General features: G+C 37.0%; 1 protein-coding gene across 1 annotated transcript in view; it reads left to right on the plus strand.

Annotated features, from left to right (window-relative positions):
* The first annotated feature begins 21636 nt into the window (after window positions 1-21636).
* Window positions 21637-23223, plus strand: part of LOC101298523 (pentatricopeptide repeat-containing protein At4g37170-like) — a 30161-nt gene continuing 28574 nt past the window's right edge. Inside the window, exon 1 of the mRNA XM_004301801.1 lies at window positions 21637-21881. Within this exon, the coding sequence (XP_004301849.1) occupies window positions 21637-21881 (245 nt within the window). The remainder of the gene's footprint in view (window positions 21882-23223) is intronic.

Raw genomic sequence — 23223 nt, forward strand, 5'->3', positions numbered from 1 at the left:
TTCTCTGCTACACACGTCCGCATTTATTCTTACGGTGCAGATTTCCACTTTACACTCACTTTTCAATCGAATTTTCACATCTCTACCGTCTAGTCTTTAGATATTAATGTATAGATCATCTCTGCAATGTTGACCAGGCGGGATTGAGGAAGGGATCTACTCGCGTGTGCGTCATGCTTCCTCTAAACAACCCAGTAAGGAAGGATAGGAGACTGCGCGTTTCACCGGAGGACGTGATCAGAGTGCAGTACAGGTATGAAAGGTTTGTTGGTCTATGCAGGGATTGCATGATGTTGAACCATGGTGGAATACCCTGCCCTAATGCCCAAGACGTTGAAGAAGGGACCGGAGCTCTGCTTGGTCTAGCTGCAGCATCGGCGGCTCTTCCCATGGTTTTTAGGGTAAACACACAGGCTGCCCTAGTGGTGCCGAATTTGCCGACACTGTTTAGAGAGAAGAGGCTGGTTCAGATAAGGGAAGTGGCTCCGTTTCCCTCCCCGGCTAAGGTTACTGGCATTATCCGTATTCGAGAGGAAGGTGAGACTGAGGGTGGGAAGAGATTGAAGCACTCGTTGGCTATGGTGCCTCTGGACCTAAATCTGGAAGATCTTGGTTGCTCCGTGGCTGTGAATGGGGAGCTAGGGATCAAGAAGACATGGAAATCACCGAAGAAGAGAGGCAAGCCTCAAGGAAGTAAGAACAAGAAGCAACTATTTACTAGTGAGTCGTCGAGCTCCATGGCAGACTCTGTCATACAGGAGCCTCTTTCTAATGAAGAAATTAGTGACGAGTAGTCCCGAGCCATTGCTGGGATAGATCCCTACTTCACTTGACTGTATAGCATAGTCCTCTTTGTGTCTGGAAAGGTACACTGAAATGGTCTTAGGCCTCGATGCATGAAGTTGGGGTACTATGGTTGAGTGAAGTAGGTTACATGCTTTCTAGGTTTTAATAAGTTCATTTGAACATTAGTCTTTTGAGTAGTTTGTTTTAGTAGTTTTCTTTGGATTTGCAGACATATTTTATTATGTGCATCGCATTGTAATATGGAGTTTGTCCTCGGACACTCTCCTAGCTTGACCTAGTACGGTCGTATGATTTTAATTAAGGGAGCTTGACTCCATTTTCCCCTAAAAAAAAGATAGTCATTAAAATTTAAGCTTCAAGAACTGAAGCAAAACTTGTATCAGGAAAAATAAAAATAAAAGAACTGAAGCATAACTAAAAGAAATTGAATAAAAAACAAATTTCACCTACATTCATATAAATTGGTCCTTCATAATATTGTTATTGTCACCAAAAATACATTGCATATTCTTCAAAATTAGTCAGCCAATTAATAAAGTGCTAATTTACCGAAAACAAAAATTGCATCATCCAATTTTTGTTTTGGAGGGATTTCCATCCTTCTTTTGTTAGAGAAGAGGGAAAATAAACCAAAGGGTGTTATAGTGATTTTACCATTCCTTCAGTTGACTTGGCATGAGAGAAATGACAACTCAACAACTTAACGGTAAAATTGGATGAAAAATAAACGGTTAGACCTAATTGTCTGACATTGAAAAGTAATGGGAGTGAGCTGTTGAAATTGAGAAAAGGAGGACTAAACTATCGAAACCTTAAAAATAAGAGGAGTGACCAGTATTTTGTCCAATTAAAAAATAAAATCTAATTTTTTTAATTTTTGTCGCCTAAGAACTTAAGTGATGAAAGCTATTATGTTGCCTAAGTACTTAGGAGACGAACACTATTATGTCGCCTAAGATTTGTCTCGTAAGAACTACTTAGGCAACATAAATTTAATTTCCGTCGTCTAATTACCTACCTCACGCTTCCTAGTTGACGGACCTTACGCCTAAGTACTTTTAGGTGACGAATTTTCTTACTTTGTAACCTAAGTGTTGTTTTTCAGTACACAATTAATGTAGAATTTTCCAGAGGCGTAATACCTGCTAGCTTCTTTTTACTTGTACGAGCTTGGTTAGAAATCCGAATTATATACTTATCTACTACCAATCCCATGTATGTAGTAGGCTAGAAGCTATTGGTTATCTATTTTGGTAGAAATCCGATTCATATTTGGTTCTACTTTGTTCTCCAATCACGAGTGATAATATATACCAAACTAATTCGTGATTGCCATATATAATTAACAAACTTAATCGATCGGCAAGAGAAATATACAAGATTCACACATATATATATATATATACACACACACGCACTGGCTTAAAGTGCGCACGTCTCTCCGTTCGCCACCGTCCGGCTCCGACGACGGCGCGCCTCCACCCCAGTGGACTCCAGTAGTGTCCCTAATCACTTTCCCTCAGTGGCGAGTCCGCCGAATTCCAGTTTCAGGCGAGATCGATTTTATTTGAAGTTTTGGGTGATCTCGCCGGAAAACTGAAAAAAAAAAAACCAAACTCGCCGGGGAGGGAAATTGGTCGGGGACGCTGCTAGAGTTTTCTGGGAGGGAGGCGTGCCGTTGTCGGCTCTGGACGGTGGCGAACGGAGCTCCGTGCGCACTTTAAGGACTGTGCGCACGTGCGCTTTCTATCGTTTCGTGTATATATATATATAGTCCATTTCAGATACGGACGTCCACACCGCCTTACGGTGCGGATTTCCCTCCGTTCGCCACCGTATGGCGCGCGCCTCCAGCAGCTTCCCCGACCTCTTTCCATCCCTGGTGAGTCCGCCGAATTCCAGTTTTCCGGCTAGATTGACTTTGTTTGAAGTTTTGGGTGATCTGGCCAGAAATTTGGAATTCGGCGGACTCGCCGGAGATGGAAAGAGGTCGGGGAAGCTGCTGGAGTCCGTTGGGGTGGAGGGGCGCCCTCGCCGGTGCTCGCCGGTGCCGTACGGTGGCGAAATGAGGGACATCCGCACGGTGTGGACGTCCGCACCTGATAACGTCTACATATATTTATACACAACACTTCTCAGCTGTGGACGTCCGCATTTATTCTTAAGGTGCGGATTTCCACTTTACACTCACTTTTCAATCGAATTTTCACATCTCCACCGCCTAATATTTAGATACTAATGTATAGATCATCTCTGCAAAATTTCAGCCAATTTGGTTATCATTAAGGCACTCAAACTGCGTTTTTCTGTGGATGAACATAATTCTGTCGAACCTGAATCGTTCATGTTTATAACAGAAAAACGTAGTTTTGAGTGCCTTAATGATAATCAAATTTGTTGAAATTTTGCATAGATGATCTATACATTAGTATCTAAATACTAGACGGTGGAGATGTGAAAATTCGATTGAAAAGTGAGTGTAAAGTAGAAATCCGCACCGTAAGAATAAATACGGAATCCGCACCTGAGAAAATATATATATAATTTATATATTATCAGCAATATTAATAGTATATATATTGAAGATATATAGTTCAGATCTAATAGCTTGAACCAGCTTTAGTGGGAAGTGGAATATTAGAGGAACACAGCAAAACCAGAGGGTAATACATACCGTTTCGTGGGGTAAAAACCAGAGGTTGGACAGTTAATTTGAGAGGTGAAATTTAGACCAGTTTGAAAGAAGAAGAAAATGGTGAGAGCCTGCAGATCTTGATTTTCCTGATGTACTTCTTTTGTTGGAAGATCGAGCTCAATGACATATTTTGTAAGAGCTCAATGACTTATTTATGTAAGAGCTCAATGTCGACTTATTTTGGGGTCTATAATACTCGTGAGTCGTGATCCTCAATGTCGACTTATTTTGGGGTCTATAATACTCGTGAGTCGTGATCAGGCTAGATAAAATATACCCAAAATATATATTAAGTACTTGAGATAAGCAAATGCCTTCCGCTCCAGCTACTTAGAAAACTTTGAGATCACACATCAGAAAACTTCTATTAGTTCAAATCATAATTTTAAAAATTGAAATTTGTTTAGTCCTTGTGATTTGAAGTCGACATATGTTAAGTCCTTATGATTTTATTTTAATCTAAATAATCCTTAAAGTCAAAATTTTTCATCTAAATAGTCCTTATGGTTTTATTTTAATCTGAATAGTCCTTAAAGTTATGATTTTTTATCCATATAGTCAATCCGACAATTTTCTCAGTTAAAAACCGTAAGGACTATTTGGATGAAAAATCATGACTTTAAGGACTATTCAGATTAAAATAAAACCATAAGGACTAAACATATGTCGACTTTAAGCCACAAGAACTATATAATATTTTACCCTAATTTTAATTAAAACAAGGAGATCACAAACTTCTATTGTTTGTACAGCTTAATCTGTTACCGGTGATTTCCAGAAATGCAAACAGAGATCTCTAGCTAGTTGGGATACTGGGAGTCCATATTGACCAACTCACTAACCGAGCAAGTAGGCATTACCTTGACAGGAAACTTACAGAACAATTTGCACATTTCTTTTGTTTTCAATGGTGAGGATAGAGTACAAAGACAATAAGCAAGAACCACTTGCTTTTTTTGATTCAAGAACCAGTCTTAAAAGCCACAGTCGTCCCTGCATGACACTTGAGTAGAACAAGTGGACAAACAATAATTGGAAATATCTAGTCATTTTACCTAGTGGCTGCATGACACTTGACATAAACAAACCCAACTATATATCCGAAACCATGACTTTTCCAACTCTGAGGTTTGAGCCTAAACAATTTCAGTCGTTCAAAACCCGATGGTAAAGCTTCCACAACGGCTACCATACTCGGCAAATGAAGTTGTTGGATCAGAAAATCTCAAACTCCTTCCACTCATTTTCTTCAGTAACACATTCGACTATTTAAAATAAAACCATAAAAATTATTTAAATGAAAAATCGTGACTTTAAAGATTATTCAGATTAAAATAAAACCATAAGGACTCAACATATGTCGACTTTAAACCACAAGAACTATACAATATTTTACCCTAATTTTAATTAAAACAAGGAGATCACAAACTTCTATTGTTTGTACAGCTTAATCTGTTGATGGTGATTTACAGAAATGCAAACAGAGATCTCTAGCTAGTTGGGATACTGGGAGTCCATATTGACCAATTCACTAACCGAGCAAGTAGGCATTACCTTGCCAGGAAACTTACAGAACAATTTGCACATTTCTTTTGTTTTCAATGGTGAGCACAGAGTACAAAGACATTAAGCAAGAACCACTTGCTTTTTTTATTTAAGAACCAGTCTTAAAAGCCACAGTCGTCCCTGCACGACACTTCTGTAGAACAGGTAGACAAACAGTAATTGGAAATATCTAGTCATTTTACCTAGTGGCTGCATGACACTTGACATAAACAAACCCAACTATATATCTGAAACCATGATTTTTCCAACTATAAGGTTTGAGCCTAAACAATTTCAGTCGTTCAAAACCCGATGGTAAAGCGTCCACAACGGCTACCATACTCGGCAAATGAAGTTGTTGAATCAGAAAATCTCAAACTCTTTCCACTCATTTTCTTCACTGACACATTCGACTATACAGATTAAAATAAAACCATAAAAACTATTTGGATGAAAAATCGTGACTTAAAGACTATTCAGATTAAAATAAAATCATAAAGACTAAACATATGTCAAATTTAAACCACAAGAACTATACAATATTTTATCCTAATTTTAATTAAAACAAGGTGATCACAAACTTCTATTGTTTGTACAGCTTAATCTGTTGCTGGTGATTTCCAGAAATGCAAACAGAGATCTCTAGCTAGTTGGGATACTGGGAGTCCATATTGACCAATTCACTAACCGAGCAAGTAGGCATTACCTTGCCAGGAAACTTACAGAACAATTTGCACATTTCAATCGTGAGGACAGAGTACAAAGACATTAAGCAAGTACCACTTGCTTTTTTTGATTCAAGAACCAGTCTTAAAAGCCACAGTCGTCCCTGCATGACACTTATGTAGAACAAGTAGACAAATAGTAATTGGAAATATCTAGTCATTTTACCTAGTGGCTGCCTGACACTTGACATAAACAAACCCAACTATATATCTGAAACCATGACTTTTCCGGAACCCCAATCTTTTCCAACTCTGAGGTTTGAGTCTAAACAATTTCAGTCGTTCAAAACCCGATGGTAAAGCTCCCACAACGGCTACCATACTCGGCAAATGAAGTTGTTGAATCAGAAAATCTCAAACTCCTTCCACTCATTTTCTTCACTAACACATTCGACTATTCAGATTAAAATAAAACCATAAGAACTATTTGGATGAAAAATCGTGACTTTAAAGATTATTCAGATTAAAATAAAACCATAAAAACTAAACATATGTTAACTTTAAACCATAAGGACTATACAATATTTTACCCTAATTTTAATTAGAATTAAATTCAATTTACCCCCATGAGGTTTGGGAGTAACTTCATGTTAATCCCTATACTTTCAATTTCATCTGTTTACCCCTCAAACTTTTGAATTTTCCTCAAGCGTGACCAAATTGTCTATATTCTGTCCAAATCGGACGTTAATTCCTGATAATTTTAACCTTAACTGTGAGGCCAGTATCTAGAATTTGGGCAAATCGGACCTTATATGTTTAAATCGGACCCTAACTGTTGATAATTAAATGTCAATTCAAACGGAATATGAGAATTTGGGCACTGCAGACAGAAATTGAAGAGTTCAAGGGGTAAACTGATGAAAATAAAAGTGTAGGGACTAACATGAAATCACCCCCAAACCACAAAGGGGTAAACTGAATTTAATTCTTTTAATTAAAACAAGGAGATCACAAACTTCTATTGTTTGTACAGCTTAATCTGTTGCTGGTGATTTCCAGAAATGTAAACAGAGATCTCTAGCTAGTTGGGATACTTGGAGTCCATATTGACCAACTCACTAACCAGCAAGTAGGCATTACCTTGCCAGGAAACTTACAGAACAATTTGCACATTTCTTTTGTTTTCAATGGTGAGGACAGAGTACAAAGACATTAAGCAAGAACCACTCGCTTTTTTTGATTCAAGTACCAGTCTTAAAAGCCATAGTCGTCCCTGCATGACACTTGTGTAGAACAAGAGTAGACAAACAGTAATTGGAAATATCTAGTCATTTTACCTAGTGGCTGGATGACACTTGACATAAACAAACCCAACTATATATCCGAAACCATGACTTTTCCAACTCTGAGGTTTGAGCCTAAACAATTTCAGTCGTTCAAAACCCGATGGTAAAGCTTCCACAACGGCTACCATACTCGGCAAATGACGTTGTTGAATCAGAAAATCTCAAACTCCTTCCACTGATTTTCTTCACTAACACATTCGACTATTCAGATTAAAATAAAACCATAAGGACTATTTGGATGAAAAATCGTGACTTTAAAGACTATTCAGATTAAAATAAAACCATAAAGATTAAACATATGTCAACTTTAAACCACAAGAACTATACAATATTTTACCCTAATTTTAATTAAAACAAAGAGATCACAAACTTCTATTGTTTGTACAGCTTAATCTGTTGTTGGTGATTTCCAGAAATGCAAACAGAGATCTCTAGCTAGTTGGGATACTGGGAGTCCATACTGACCAATTCACTAACTGAGCAAGTAGGCATTACCTTGCCAGGAAACTTATAGAGCAATTTGTGCATTTCAATGGTGAGGACAGAGTACAAAGACATTAAGCAAGAACCACTTGCTTTTTTTGATTCAAGAACCAGTCTTAAAAGCCACAGTCGTCCCTGCATGACACTTGAGTAGAACAAGTGGACAAACAATAATTGGAAATATCTAGTCATTTTACCTAGTGGCTGCATGACACTTGACATAAACAAACCCAACTATATATCCGAAACCATGACTTTTCCGGAACCCCAATCTTTTCCAACTCTGAGGTTTGAGCCTAAACAATTTCAGTCGTTCAAAACCCGATGGTAAAGCTTCCACAACGGCTAGCTACCATACTCGGCAAATGAAGTTGTTGAATCAGAAAATCTCAAACTCTCGGCGTCGCCATCATATCTCTAGCTTTCGTTCTTGGAGAAGAGCCGAGCGACCTCAACCTAGGAAGAGAACCTGTAACTTAATCCTCGAGCTGCTTGAAGACGTTGTACCGACATCATCCTTCATTTTGTCATCATCAATGTTTATCTAGTATGGTTCTTTCATTTGGAGGTAGAGGAGGGAGAATCGAGGGTTGTATATTTAATCGATTCTCTGCTCCATACGGTTGCCGAAGGTAACTTTCAGTCAATTGGAATGAAACTATTTTGCATTCTTCATACAAATTTCTGTTCTGAAATACAACAATAACTTGTTGTCAATTTATGATTTCTTATTATATCCCCATCGAAAATTTGAATTTCTTTTTCGATTAGTCCGGGGTCGGGTCGTTACATAGACGAGGAGTCCCTCTTTCGAGTTCAGCATTTTTCTGAACATAGAAAGTTGGGCAAAACCAAAGGGATTTACTAGGACGAATAATTTCTTTGTTGAGTAAATCATTAATTTCGTTTTTACAAAAATCTATAATTTCGTGATTCATTTGGATTGGACGACCTTTAGTAGGGATATTTTTCCAATTGAAATCTTTGATATAGGGTGGTGACTATGTTTTTTCTTGTGCCAAAAGGCAGTAGGAATATCAGAACATATTTCTTTGATTATTTTTTCTTCAAAAGTTTTGATCTTTTGTTGAAGAAAAGAGTTTTGGAGTTGATTTTCAATTATTTTGAAATCTATTTCTTCTTGGAGAAAGGTTATTTGTTTATTTTTCGCTTGAATGCAACCAAGAGTTTTTGAAATATTATTTTCTTGAAATGCTTTCAGGGTATGGATTTCGGGATTTAAAAGAAAAGTGAATTTAACTGGTTCATCAAAAGGGTAGGTAATAATACTATCATATTCAGTTTTGAAAGGATAAATTAAAGTAATAAAAGGTAGTCCTAGTATTACTTTATCAGTTAAATTTTTTACCAAGACAAACGAAGTTTTGAAACAAACATTGTTTTGGCAGATATGGGCTTTAGGGATTTCGTATTTAATATCCATTTTTGTTCCATTAGCTGATTGTAAAGACTCTTTTGTTTTTTCAAAATATTTTGAAGGTATTAAGTCTTCTTGGATGCAGTTAAGATCTGCACCAGAGTCAATAAGGGCTGTTATTGTTATTTGGAAATCTTTTATTTTAAGTTGGACAGTAGAGTACCATTTTTTAAGTTGGACTTGGCGTATGGTACTAATAGTATTGTTTTCAGAGGTTTTAGCTTCATTATTTTCTGGGAAATGATTTGGAAGAGGATTTTCAGGGGGATCCTGTAAATTAAGAAATTGATGATTTATTTTTAGTAAGTTTATTTCTTGTTTAATTTCTTTATTGTCATTTGTAAGTTCCAAATGTGTTTGTTGTAAAGCATGTATTTGACATTTGATTGTTTTTACTTCATGCTGTAGATCTTGGATTGTGATTTGCTTTTTACTAGTAGAAAATTTATCAAAAGTTGTAGTAAGGCTAATTTTTTGTGAGGGAGGATTAACTACGTTTTCTTGGGTAATTAATTTTTTTAATTTTTTAAGATACTCTGCTTTAAGCTCAGGATTATCTATTTTCCCTATTAAATCAATTAATAATTCTTCTTGCTCTTCCTGTTTGGAAAGAACATTGATTGTTTTACAGCTACAAGCATCGTTACACCCAAAAGTAATGTCTAGGGAAGAATGTTCATTGGATTCAGAAGAAGAGGATTCCATCAATGTGATGTCATCTTCATTCATTTCATTTTCCGAATCAGTGTTTCGTAATTCTAAAGTTTGAATAAGTTTCTCTTTTTCTTCTTGACTGATTTTGAGTTGATTAATAGTATTTTTAACTGGACAATTATTTGCAAAGTGACCAGTTTTATTACATTTAAAACATTTAGTTTTACTTTTATCGAAAGGTTTACTCTTTAGTTGGTGATTGGTTTTTTGGACCAATTTTTTCTAAATTTGTTTTTGGAATAAAATTTGTTTGGCTCAAAGTTACTTTTGTAAGATGTGAATTTTCTTTTTGAATAATAAGGAATAAATTTATTGCTTGTCTTTTTTCTCCTGGAATGAGGTAAGGGAGGTAAGCCATATTGTTCACAAAAATTTCCTAGTTCGTATTTAACTGTTTTCTTATCTGATTTTATTTGAGCATTTAGTTTCATATCTATACACATTTTTAATCCTTCTTTTTGGATAACTGTAATTATATTTCCATAAGTTAAAGAATCTTAGTTTATGTGACCTGTTTCATTACTAAGAACTTGTCTGATTTTATGAGCAAATAACTTTGGAATGCCATTTATGAATTTTTCTTTCCAAAATGGTTGGTTACTATTGTCTTTAAGCATAACTCGAGAAATAAATACATCTTTGTACCATTTGAAGTCACTTAAGGTAGGACACCTAAGATTACTGAGTTGATCATGGATTCTGGATGTAATATTGTCACATCCCGACCCTTAAATTTTTACCTTATTTACTAGCTTGGTTATAATAAGAATTTTACCGTCTCCGTCAATGAAGTTATAGTTTAATTGGTCCCTAGAGGGGTTTTGGGGGACGATTATTTCGGAGAGTTATTGGTAGGAGAAAAATATGACGACGGTAAAAATGGTAAATTTTGGCTAGTAAAAGGTAATTTTTATTAGGGTGTTATTTTGGGGTGTAAATTTTTGGTGGAGTTGGGTATAGTTATAGGGTTGGACCGGTTGGGTGAGGCCCAAACCCATCTCCCTCTCTTTCTCTTCTCTCTCTTTTCTTCTCCTCTTCCTCCCGAGCCCTCTCTCGAGCTTTCTCTCCCCGGCGAACTTCCGGCCGTCCGGCCACCGTTTGCCGCCGCTCTAGTCCCAAACGGTCGGCCTCCGACCCAGCTACCTCCCTGGACCGATGATAGCCGCCGTGAAGGAGTACTCTCCCCCGAAAGGGCCGACTGCCGTGGTGCTTCACTCGCCGGAGCTCCCTCCTCCGGCCACCAAAGCCGGCGATCCTTGGCTCGTTTTGTAGTCCTCCTCCCATGCAGCAACCCCTCCAAAGGTCTCACCCCCTCTTGAGCTAGGTAAGGAGAACCGGTGAGTGGAAGCTCTAGGGTTTTTTGTGTTGTTTTCGTTCGATTGACCTAGTTAGGCTTGGAACTGGGTGTTGTGCTAGTTAAGGAAGTTGTAGAGGGAGTTGAGAGGAAGATGTTGTCAAATTTTCATAGGAATTGGAGGTCGCCAGAATCAGCCTCCGGTCGCCGCTGGTGGGGAGATTTTTAGGGTTTTAAATGTGGAATATTAAGGGGAGTTTATTGATGTGATTTATGGAATTTTTGGATGAGTTTTGGATAGGTTTGTGATTTTCCGAAGTTTGTTATTTTTGACGGTTAATTAATGTAGAATCCGGCCGTAGGATTTAAGTCGTATTTTGGGGGAGGTTGTATTTACGGCTGCCGGTATGTTCGGTGAAATTTGAGCCGTATTGAGTTAAGAATGGCGACGTTGGGCAATGATGAGTGTGTGGGAGGCTCACGTTTAATTTTGCCCATTTTGTTTAATTATTGGATTTTTAGTGGGAAATTAATTATATATTTGGAACATGACGAGAGGAGGCCCGAGCAGAAGAAGCCTCGGAGCGACATCAGGCTTAGGCCTAATTTGTGAGTGGACCTTTGTTTTAATTGAAAAGCATGTGATGAATTGTTTTGTGGATCATTTATTTCTTCTGATGAGACTTATAGATTTCTCGGTTATTTGGCAATTCTTCTCCTTTGGAGAGTTCCCGAAAATGAGATTTTCGGTGGATATGTTTATTGAATATTATGAGAATAATATGTATAATAAATGCTAGCTAGCCATACGTGTTTGGTCCGTCATAATGAGGTAAAATACCATTATGGCGTGACGTGAGTGTTAGACACAAGCGTCATAGCCCTATATGAAAACTACTTTCTTTTCTAGTTTATTTAGGTTTTCATATAGGGAGTTCACACGTATATATATACACTGTCCTCTTCGGTCATAATGTGGAAATATCCTATTATGGCGCGACGTGAGCGTTAGACGCAAGCGTCGTAGCCTTGTATTAATTTCTATTTTTCTAATTTGTTCATAGAATTCATACAAGGAGTCTGACGAGTGTAAATACATACACATATATGTTTATATATGAGAGGCTGTATTTTATTAAGTTTTGGAGACTAGCCGGTGCTGGTCGTGAAATTGCCAGTTTTTGAGTTGAGCGCTTTTGAGCGATTGCATGCAGCATTTTTTTATGGAAATTAAATTGGGGAAGCATAAAAAAATATTTTTATTAATTTATTTTTGTCCACTCACTCTAACTATTCCAAATGTTTTTCCCCTGGGCCATTCGTTATAAAATGCCCAGTCTGCAGAGTTCGGGTTGGATCTAGTAGGAGGCGAGGCATAGTCACCCGCATTTCCGCCAGTTTTCATCAGTAGGTTACTTGTTTAACCTACTAGTGTTTTCTTGCTTCTGCTAGTGTCTAGTAGCTCTGAATATTTTGGGATTATTGTATATTTTTCGGTGGTGTGCTCGGTCGGTTGATTTTATGTTTAGAATTTCTGAAGAATAAGATTTACTGTTTTTAGCTGGATAATTATGAGATGTTTGGACGTGTTGTAATAAGAGTGTAAATTTGAAATTTTCGGGTTAGGGTTGTCTATTTTCAAGGGAGGTTTTACCAATCTTTACGGTAAATTTTCTTTGGAGGTGGTCCCCGCAGGATTTACTCCGGGTTTTAAGATAAAATTCGGGGTGGGTCCTGACAAATATGACTAGGGGTTCCTATGAAATGTTGGATTATTGTGTAAAATAGGGTATTAACAGCATCAGAAATTCCCATTCCTGTGCGATCGTCAAAGATAGGAATCTCATCTTCATCTCGTTTAATGGCATGTTTAATGGATGATCTAGAATCGGGAGTGAAATATTTTTCCCACCAGGAATGAAGCATTCCTGTAAATCCTGTGGAAAGTTTGTCAATAATTTCAGGTTGGCTGAAAGTATGATTAGTGACATAGCTATTGGCTGTCATAGACATGTGATATAATTTATTTAAGATTTCTTGTTCTGATAAATTATCAATGTTTCATTCATAAGTTTTATCAGAAGAAACTGAGAATTGATTATTAAGATGATTAGTAGGTTGTATATCTAAGGGGAGAGGACGTTCTGTCCAAGTTTTAAAAGGTCCCTTTTTTGGATGGACTATCCGGTCTAGGTTTGAAGGTTCGATATTTAAGGTCTGAAGTATTTGGTTTATTTCTTTAATTTGGCTAGTGTTACTAGAATCACTATCGGATGAAGTGGATGAAGAGGTTTGTTGGGTATGATTACTGCAATTCTACTAGGTTTTGCTGTTTCAGTTTTTAATTTTTCTAGCATCTGCTCGATCTTTTGAATTGATGAAGTAGGCTTTAGGGGAGGTTTATTTAATTCACTAAAATGAACTAAAGGAGTTTCTGGTTTAGGTTGTGGTAGGATATTAACTTTAGAGGATATGTTATCAACCTTTGTTTCTATTTTATCTAACTGGGCTCCGATGGTTATTAGGCTTTGGTTTGTGTAATTATTTTGTTCAATAATTTTCTTAGTGTCTGGATCTTCTATAGCAATTTTAAAAGTTGAAGCTGTGATTGGACTGTTAAGATGATCAATTATTATTGTTTCAACATGAGGATGACTGGAAAGGACTGAGCTAGTGGAGGTTTTCCATCTTCCTTTTGTTAATGTTTGAATTTTTTGGTTGTTTAGTTGATCTATAAAATCAAGAAAAAATATTTCAGATCTTGTTTCAAGCATAAATGCTTGCCAATCATGAAATAATTGCTTTCGTTGATCCATGAAGGGGAATTTCATTCTATAGAGGTTTCTACTAAGGATATTTTCTTTTGATTCAAGATGTTTATCTAATCTAGAATAGTTGATTATAAAAGGTTGGGTAAGTGTGCTTAATTGAGGATTTAGTGGGGGAGTAACTAAAAAATCAGAAGCAGTGGGAGAAGTTTGCTCTTCATCTGTGGTTGAAATATTTTGGGATTCATTTTCTGTATAATTTGGGTAACTGACTTGAGAAGTAGTTCAGATATTTTTAATTTTGAGCTTTTGCAATTCTTCTTCTAATTCTCTAATCCTAATATTTTTAATTTCTTTATCTAAATCAGAATCTCGCCTAGACATTGTTTCAGCTGTAGTGGAACCAGCAAATGAATGTCTAGCAGTGGCAAAAGAATGTCTAGAGGAGTTTCCTACCTCTTGAATTCTTGGATTTTGACTTATCTTAGAGTTTTGAAAATTAATTCTTACTGTGTCATCATTAAACTGTTGAATACAGTCTAAATCAGAAAGACTATGTTGCGCATTGGATGGCTGATTCTCACTAGTGAGAGACCATTCAGAAGGAAGATGGACATTTGACCATCTGATTGTGTGTGGAACGCTAATATTGGCGTTTTCTTGACTGCTTTGAATTAAGAGAGTGTGGTTTTTGGGACTTTTCTAATGGCTTGGAAATTCATATTTGTACCAGTGACTTTGTAATGGATTCTATAAATCAAGGCTAAAGGTTGGGTTCCTTCAAGAACATGATAACCTGAAGTTTTAACATTGAGGGTTAAAGCTTTTAGGATATGAGGGTTAAAGCTTTTAGGATATGAGGGTCACTAAGGCTAATGGTGAAATCTAGGTAACAATTGAAATGAACTGGTCCATTAAACAGACTTGACTCAATTAAACAAAGGGTACTGTCATTAAAATCAGTAAACCTTGCATCTCTTTAACATAAGAGGATGGAAGCATTAAGACCTTTTCTAGTTAAAGGCTTGACACCAATTTGAACTAATCAAATATGGAGGAAATTATGACCATCTTTTTTATGTTTCTTAATTGATTCTGGACTAAAAAGTTGGCAAGTTTCATGTTGTTTACTAAGGGCATAAACTTGTTCTATTGATTTAATATGGTGTTCACTTTTGAATGAAGCAAGACTCCATTTTTTCTTATAAATTTCATGACTAGGAACTCTAGGAATATTTCAGTCATTTATATCTATGTTATCGTTTGACTGATAGTATATTTGTTCTTTATTGACTATATCTGGAATCCTATTGAGAGAGGACCTAGACGAACTAGAAGTGACTGAGGTAGATCTAAATAGTCTACTCATTTTGGGAAAGGAAGAGAAAACTAGACCGAAACTAAAAGGATAGGAGGTTTTAAGATCCTTGGCTTAAGACCCTAAAGACTAACACTTACTCTTCTTCGCTCATGCCGCATCCGCTCATGCCTCACCTGGGACTTAGTGTTTGGACCTGGACTTATTGTTTGGTTGGAGAGAATAACAGGCTTAAAAGGAAGTAAGGAAAAGAAAATAAAACCAAAATCCTTAAAATTAAGGGAGTTTACTCAAAACTTCACAAAATAAGTAAAGAAAATAGATCAACTTAAGATCCACTCCTAGGCGGTAGTCCGCCACCTGGGGATTGAGAAGTTTAATATATATAGCTTGAATGAAGCTCCAAAACCACTCCTAGGCGGTAGTCCGCCACCTGGGGTCGGTGGTTTTTAAATGATTAACTATATCAGGCCGTTTTGGCTCTGATACCCAAATTATACAGAAAATTAAGAAACATAAAAAAGATGGTCATAATCTCCATATTGAATTAGTTCAAATTAGTGTCAACCCTTTAACTAGAAAAGGTCTTAATGCTTCCATCCTCTTATGTTTAAGAGATGCAAGGTTTACTGATTTTAATGACAGTACTCTTGGTTTAATTGAGTCAAGTCTGTTTAATGGACCAGTTCATTTCAATTGTTACCCAGATTTCACTATTAGCCTTAGTGACCCTCATATCTTAAAAGCTTTAACCCTCAATGTTAAAACTTCAGGTTATCATGTTCTTGAAGGAACCCAACCTTTAGCCTTGATTTATAGAATCCATTACAAAGTCACTGGTACAAATATGAATTTCCAAGCCATTAGTAAAAGTCCCAAAAACCACACTCTCTTAATTCAAAGCAGTCAAGAAAACGCCAATATTAGCGTTCCACACACAATCAGATGGTCAAATGTCCATCTTCCTTCTGAATGGTCTCTCACTAGTGAGAATCAGCCATCCAATGCGCAACATAGTCTTTCTGATTTAGACTGTATTCAATAGTTTAATGATGGCACAGTAAGAATTAATTTTTAAAACTCTAGGATAAGTCAAAATCCAAGAATTCAAGAGGTAGGAAACTCCTCTAAACATTCTTTTGCCACTGCTAGACATTCATTTGCTGGTTCCACTACAGCTGAAACAATGTCTAGGCGAGATTCTTATTTAGATAAAGAAATTAAAAATATTAGGATTAGAGAATTAGAAGAAGAATTGCAAAAGCTCAAAATTAAAAATATCCAAACTACTTCCCAAGTCAGTTACCCATATTATACAGAAAATGAAGCCCGAACGGCCTGATATAGTTAATCATTTAAAAACCCTGAACGGTCTAAACCCTGAACGGCCTGATATATATATATATATATAAATATATATATATACAGGGCCCTTCCAATGAGGGATCCCTTTTTTTGACATATATGAGGGATGGGGGATTACACCAACTTTTTGATCACAAAATCACATCTCCACCGTTCAATATGTAGTTCTATATGAGTAGATCACTTCTACAAATTTTCAGCCAATTTGGTGATCGTTAAGGCATTCAAAACTACGATTTTTAATTATAAACATGAACGGTTCAGGTTTGGCAGATTTGGTTCGTTCATTAATTTAATCTTGTTCGACATCTTAACGTAATCACCAAATTTAGGTCTGAAAATTTAGTCAGAATTAGTATACTATATATAAGAACAACAAACTAGAACGGTAGAGATNAANATATNAAGTAGTGTATCTCNNCCTCATATATNTNAAAAGAANCCNCATGAGACCTACTATATATATATATATAGAAAATTCCAGATTGTATATCGATCCCCATCCCCAAATTCCTCGAATTCTTTGGTCAAATTCTATATCCGTCTGAATACCGCCCAATACTGCTACTGAATCTGTGACTCAAACAATCCTGAACCTTGGTAATGATGTGGATCCATTAACGTGTAACTGTGTAATTAAGCCTTACAAACAACTGTAGAATGATTACCAAGTGACGTACCTTTGTGCAACAAGAAGCTGCTTCAGTCTTCTGCAAAAGGATCAGGAAGCCTAGGAGGATATATAACTTCCACCTTTGCGGGTTATATTATACAAACTTAACAGGTCAACTAATATATATATATATATATATGCTGAATTGCAGAACTTTTAAAGCAATTTCTTATTGAATATTCTAGCGCTTGACGTACGTTGGTTGACAGAGATTTGTTGCACACGGTATTGACTTGGTATTGACTTGCAAGTTGAAACTTTCAAGCTAATCCGAAGCTAGAGTGGTGATCACCTGGTCAGCTACTGATCATCAGCTGGTGGTCAGCTGCCGTCAGATCTGGTCAAACAGTACCTGGCCGGTCAGATCTGACGGTCAGACCAGGTGATCAGTGCTGATCTGAAGCTACTACTGCTGCGGTTCAGCCGTTCGTGGTCCCCGACTCCAACTATTACTAATTTTCAGCAATAGTCCATCATTTTTTTATTAAATATATTATAAAAAAATAGGGAAAATGCTCATTTAATACTAATTTAAGCCCCTCATTCCTCATTCCAATGATAATCTTTTTCATTAGCCCATTCCAATATAAGATAACCTTTTTTATGCCCAAATGCACAAATTTTTACTAATATTTACTAAAGTCTTAATAAACCATATTATTTTAAGACTATTTTGCCCTCATCCTTTAAACATGCATAGAGAGAGAAAATGAAAGAGAGAATACTTGGTCGGAATCTCACCGGACTCCGACTCCGGTCACCGGCCGCCGGAATCCGGTCACCGGAATTTCCCGACCGCCGGACTCCGGTCACCGGAATTTTCCCGACCGTCGGACTCCGGTCATCGGATTTTCCCTTGTAATCACTTTGATTTCAGTTACTGACGCCCAGTAATCACCCAATAATCATTTTGTTTTCAGTTACTGACACCCAGTAATCACCCAATAATCATGTTGTTTTCAGTTACTGACACCCAGTAACCAGTTACTGGCCCCCAGTAACTAGTTTCTGACCTTAATAATCGAGTTACTGACCCCAATAACTTTTAGTTTTCAGTTACTGACACCCAGTAATCACCCAATAATCATTTTGTTTTCAGTTACTGACACCCAGTAATCACCCAATAATCAGTTGTTTTCAGTTACTGACCTTAATAATCGAGTTACTGACCCCAATAACTTTTAGTTTTCAGTTACTGAAACCCAATAATCACTTTGTTTTCAGTTACTGACACCCAGTAATCATTTACTGACCCTCAATAATCAGGTTACAAACCTCATATAATAACTTATTGGCCCCAATAATCAGTTATCAATCCTCAAGAATCACTTTCAAATGTAAGGATAAAAAATTAAAAATTAAAAAGAAGAAGAAGTCATGGATTCTGGCGAAGATGTGGACCTGGCAAGGAATCTTGAAGCGGTTGGTCTTGGAGCGCGTGTTGGGGACGATGCCCTCGACGGCGATGAGTTCGGCGTCGATCAAGGGGGCGAGGGCGGCGGCGACGGCGCGCTCGATGTGGCCGACTTGGACAGTGCGGGTGTTGAGGACTCGGATGGCGTTGGAATCGTAGGGGTTGAGGGGCTCGCGGACGAGGCCGACCATTTCGCCGCCGGTGATGGTGCCGGAGTAGTACTGGATGCCGACGATGTTGGCGATGAGGAAGCCGAGCATGTAGGTGTCGGAGGGAGTAGGGAGAGGATCGGAGTCGTCGGAATCAAGGGGGCCTTGCTAGCGGTGCTTGCATGGACAGCGTCGGAGGAGGAGGAGGAGGAGGAGAGAGAGAGAGAGAGAGAGAGAAGAAGAAGAAGAAAGAGATAAAAACTGTGTGGATTTAATTAAACACAGGGTAATAACGTCTTTTTCTCAAGAATCATTGGGCACAAAGATAAGACTTTAATTGGAATGGGCTTTAGTTTTCAAATATTTGGGCATTAGGGCATTTTCCCAAAAAAATATTGATTTAACCCTACACAAAAAATTAAAAGAGGCATAAACCGTTAATTTATCTTCTTCTTTTTTTCTCTAATCAAGATCACATGGTTTTTTGAACGATTTTTTAAGATCAGAGAGTAATGGAAAGGGTGTGGGAAATCATATCAAAAAGTAGCACTTGACGCGGGTTATGGCTCAACCCTAATCTAGTCCACATCATGCCAATTTTTCAAACAAGTCCACATTACGAAAAACCCAAATCCAATATCTAGGTGATCCGTTTTCCGGTTTAGTTTCGGTGTGGTTTCGGTTTAAGCCGAATGGTTAGGCCTAAATATAAAATAAATAACATCAAAATCTGGACTATATATGTGTAAAGGGTGGTGGGGTAGGGTAGCCCAATATTTCATTATAGTGTGTTCATAGAAAAAAATATATATGTTAATTACACCACCCAATTAAATTGAGATAAGACTGTAAGAGTGTTAATGATGAATTTAAAAGATCTCGAACATCAACTTTGAGCATCAAAATTTAGGGTTATAAATAAAATTTAGTCCAATGTGTTTTCAACCAGAGCTGATCAGAACTATTCGCGAATGACCTTGAATGAGAAAACTATTCCTATGATCAATGTTCTAAAAAACGCCGCCCAGGGCCGCCTAGGCGGCGGCGCTGGGCGTCACCTATCCGTTCCGATTCTCCCCTGATCGGTCGAGCTAGGCGTCCGGGAGAAAGTCGGCCGCTTGGGCGGCCTAGGCGGCGCCTGGGCGGGTCTGGGCGGTCAGCCGATTAGACGGTTGAATCTTTTTTTTTCTGTCGTTCAAACTTATACTCAAAACAAAAACCAAATCGAGTCGAACACAATTCTAAACTCAATGGAAGAGGAGAATAGAGAGAGCGAGAGAGAGAGAGAGGAGAAGAAGAGAATCAAGTTGCGCAATCCTTTGGAATCTGGGTTTTAGTTTGATTCAATCATAGAATAAGAGAATAAGGAGGAGTAGAGAGAGAGATCGATTGGTAAATCAATCTGGGTTTCATGGAGAAAAAGAGAATAGAAAGGAGCGGAGTAGAGCCATGGATGAACGGCAAAGGATATAGGTAATGTGTATACATGTTAGGTTAAAGTGGAGCCTCCCGTGTTTAAAGTTCTCAAATACCCTTTTGCTCTACATGTATTTATGGTTGTTAATAATTACAAAAAAATATTTAATTAAAGTAATTAATAATAAGAACATAATAATCAATTATTTATTACTTTTATGTGATAAAAATAATTTAAAATATAGAAAATAAAAAACCGCCTAGGCGTCCGATTAATCCTTTGGGCGCTCGTTGGCTGTCCGCCCGACTAGCGCCTAGCGTTTTTTAGAACATTGCCTACGATGCATGCCACGATTTTTATTTTTTATTTATTTTTTTTTTTTAGTTCAAGAGAGATCAATGCATTAAAACAAAGCCAGAAGGCAACACAGTACGAAAGCAAAACAAAGAGAACAAACAAACAAAAAAGAAAGAAAGCCGCCAGAAAAATTGAAGCACTAATTATAATAGATAGCTTGCACAGCTAGCTCTAAAGCCAGGTGGATGCCATGATTACCACCACAATCATCGGGTACGATTAGAAGGGGAACCGTCACAAGCTTATTTGAAAAGACGGCCAACAAAACCCTATAACAACGCTTTGACTATGGCCAACCCGTTAACTTTGTTATACACAAACTTAACACATTTTCACTTTTACAGTACCCGGTTGATGTAATAGACTAATAGCTAGTTAGTCCTGACTTTCAGCTTAACAGAACTTGGAAATTATAATAGGAAAACACAATAGTTCTAGGGATGACAATAATTCCCAGCGGATAGGGTACTCACGGGTATTTAACCCTAACAGGGGATATACAGAAATAAACGGGTAATGAGTATGAGGATCCCCAGTATTCGGATTCTTGAATTGAGTACGGGGCGGATATGGTATTTTGATATTCGTCCTCATCCCCACCTATTTATGATGAAAATATTATTTATATATAATATATTTTAATTTATAAATAGATTTTTCTGTAAAAATCTTTTGTAATATTTTGTTTCTGATACTCTTAATGAATCTTTATAGAAACTTCATTTTTAAGCGAGAATTGAATTCGTTTTTGTTGGATTGAATCAAAAAACTTATTTATTTTGGTATTTAATTTTAATTTCATATTTCGTAATTTTTTAAAATTAATTTATTACATAATTGTTAATGGGGATCGAGGCGGGTATGGGAACGTAATCCCCAAAAGGGATGGGTACAGAGAATTCCCATTATCTAATTACGGGATTAAGGCGGGTTACGGGGATGAGAAATGAAATAAGGTATGAGCAAGGATAAAAATCTCTGCGATATATCCTCCGATATCTACCTTTTTCGAAGGACCGATATATCTTTAGGGGTCAATATCTTATCTTCCACCGTATCTACGATATTTCCCCGATATTTAGGAAATATCCTCAAATATCATCGATATTTAGGAAATATCTCCGACATTTATGATATTTTCGATATATCACTGACATATTAAAAAAATATCTGTAAAAAATTGAAATGTTATCCGAAAGAGAAGTAACTAATTCCCTCGAGGTGTATCCCAATGACGAGTGGTGGTCTCGACTTGAAACTGCAACTGCCAATGGAATCAACGTACAAAAGGTATTATCTGAAGAAATTGTTGGAAACCCAGAAGATAATTTAGACAGTGATGATGCATGGGGCGGCATAGCAACTCCGGATAGTTCAGATGATGATGAAGATGGTGGAAGTGGAAAAGGTGGTGGAAATACTAGCACCGGGTTTGTATATGGACAATCTTCTACAGTTGGTGGATTGAACAATTTTTCATCTGAAGAAAATTACGATCATGCCTCCCATGATCATGGCTATAGAAGTATTAGGTATGGAGCGCAAGAGGATACCATGTATGGGAGGAGGACTAGAGGTCCAAATGATGATCAAGATGTTGCTTCAGTTGCGCTAAGTTTTGATTCTATCAGTTTAGGTAGTGGGACTGGAACCTCAAATGAATCCCAAGAATGCAACAATCAATATGGCTATAATGTTTATGGCTATAATCAATGCGCGGAAGTCAGTGATCAGTCATCCAGTTTCCATCATCCTTACTATCCACTTATAGGGGAAACAGTCGGCAGCTCCAAAGACATATATGATTATCATATTCAACACTACAATTTGTACTATATGAGTCATATGTCTTGGTCTAATTATTGTACTTTTGTGGATCTGTGTGTGTCTTATGACTCTTATCAACAACCTAGATTCTCATTCTAGATGTAGATGAAGTTGATATTTGTAATATTTATATATAAATCCAATAAATTAAATATTTCAGAAAAAAAAATTTTCTTCCCAAAATACCGATATTTTTTTCCCGGGTTTCCCCGATATATCCGAAATCTCATTTTTTCAACGGACCGATATATCTACCGATACCAATATTTTAATCCTTGGGTATGAGTATGGTTTTTTGATCCCACCATACCCTAGCTAGCCTCCCCATTGCCATCTCTTATAGATCGATCTGCATGGGGACCGGTGGAGATCTAGTTCAAAATTAAGGGTAATATAAGGATAGAACCAATTGGTATCACACTAGCGAAGCATAATTAATATTTCTGAGCTACTGCACAAATCGACCACTAGCTAACCGTGCGTGGCTTGCTCAGCTGAGTGGTACCATTGCAATATTACACATGAGAATTAATTACAAAATATCACTTGAACTATGATGTTATTTTTATTTTTATACCTAACTATCAAAAACTTACATTTTCATACCCGAAATTTCATTATGTTAGCATTTTGATACCCTGACCAGAGCATTTTCGTCGTTGCAATAAATATATCATTTTTTACATTTACTTTAACAAAATAATTTATTTTTTAAAGTTATCAAATAGAAATAAAACAATTTATATTAGGGAAATGCCCAAATGCACAAAAATAGAGTTCTCATAGCCTAACTCAATGAAAAACATTTTCCTTAGCCCATTCCAATGTTTCTTAACAAAAATACATTTTTACCCCTAATCTTATTATTTCTCTCCTCTCTCTCACCTCTCATTCTCATCTTCTCATCTACTCTCTCTCTCTTCTCATCTGCTCTCTCTCTCTCTC

This window comes from Fragaria vesca, linkage group LG5 (genome assembly GCF_000184155.1).
Source record: "Fragaria vesca subsp. vesca linkage group LG5, FraVesHawaii_1.0, whole genome shotgun sequence".
Taxonomy (NCBI): Eukaryota; Viridiplantae; Streptophyta; class Magnoliopsida; order Rosales; family Rosaceae; genus Fragaria; species Fragaria vesca.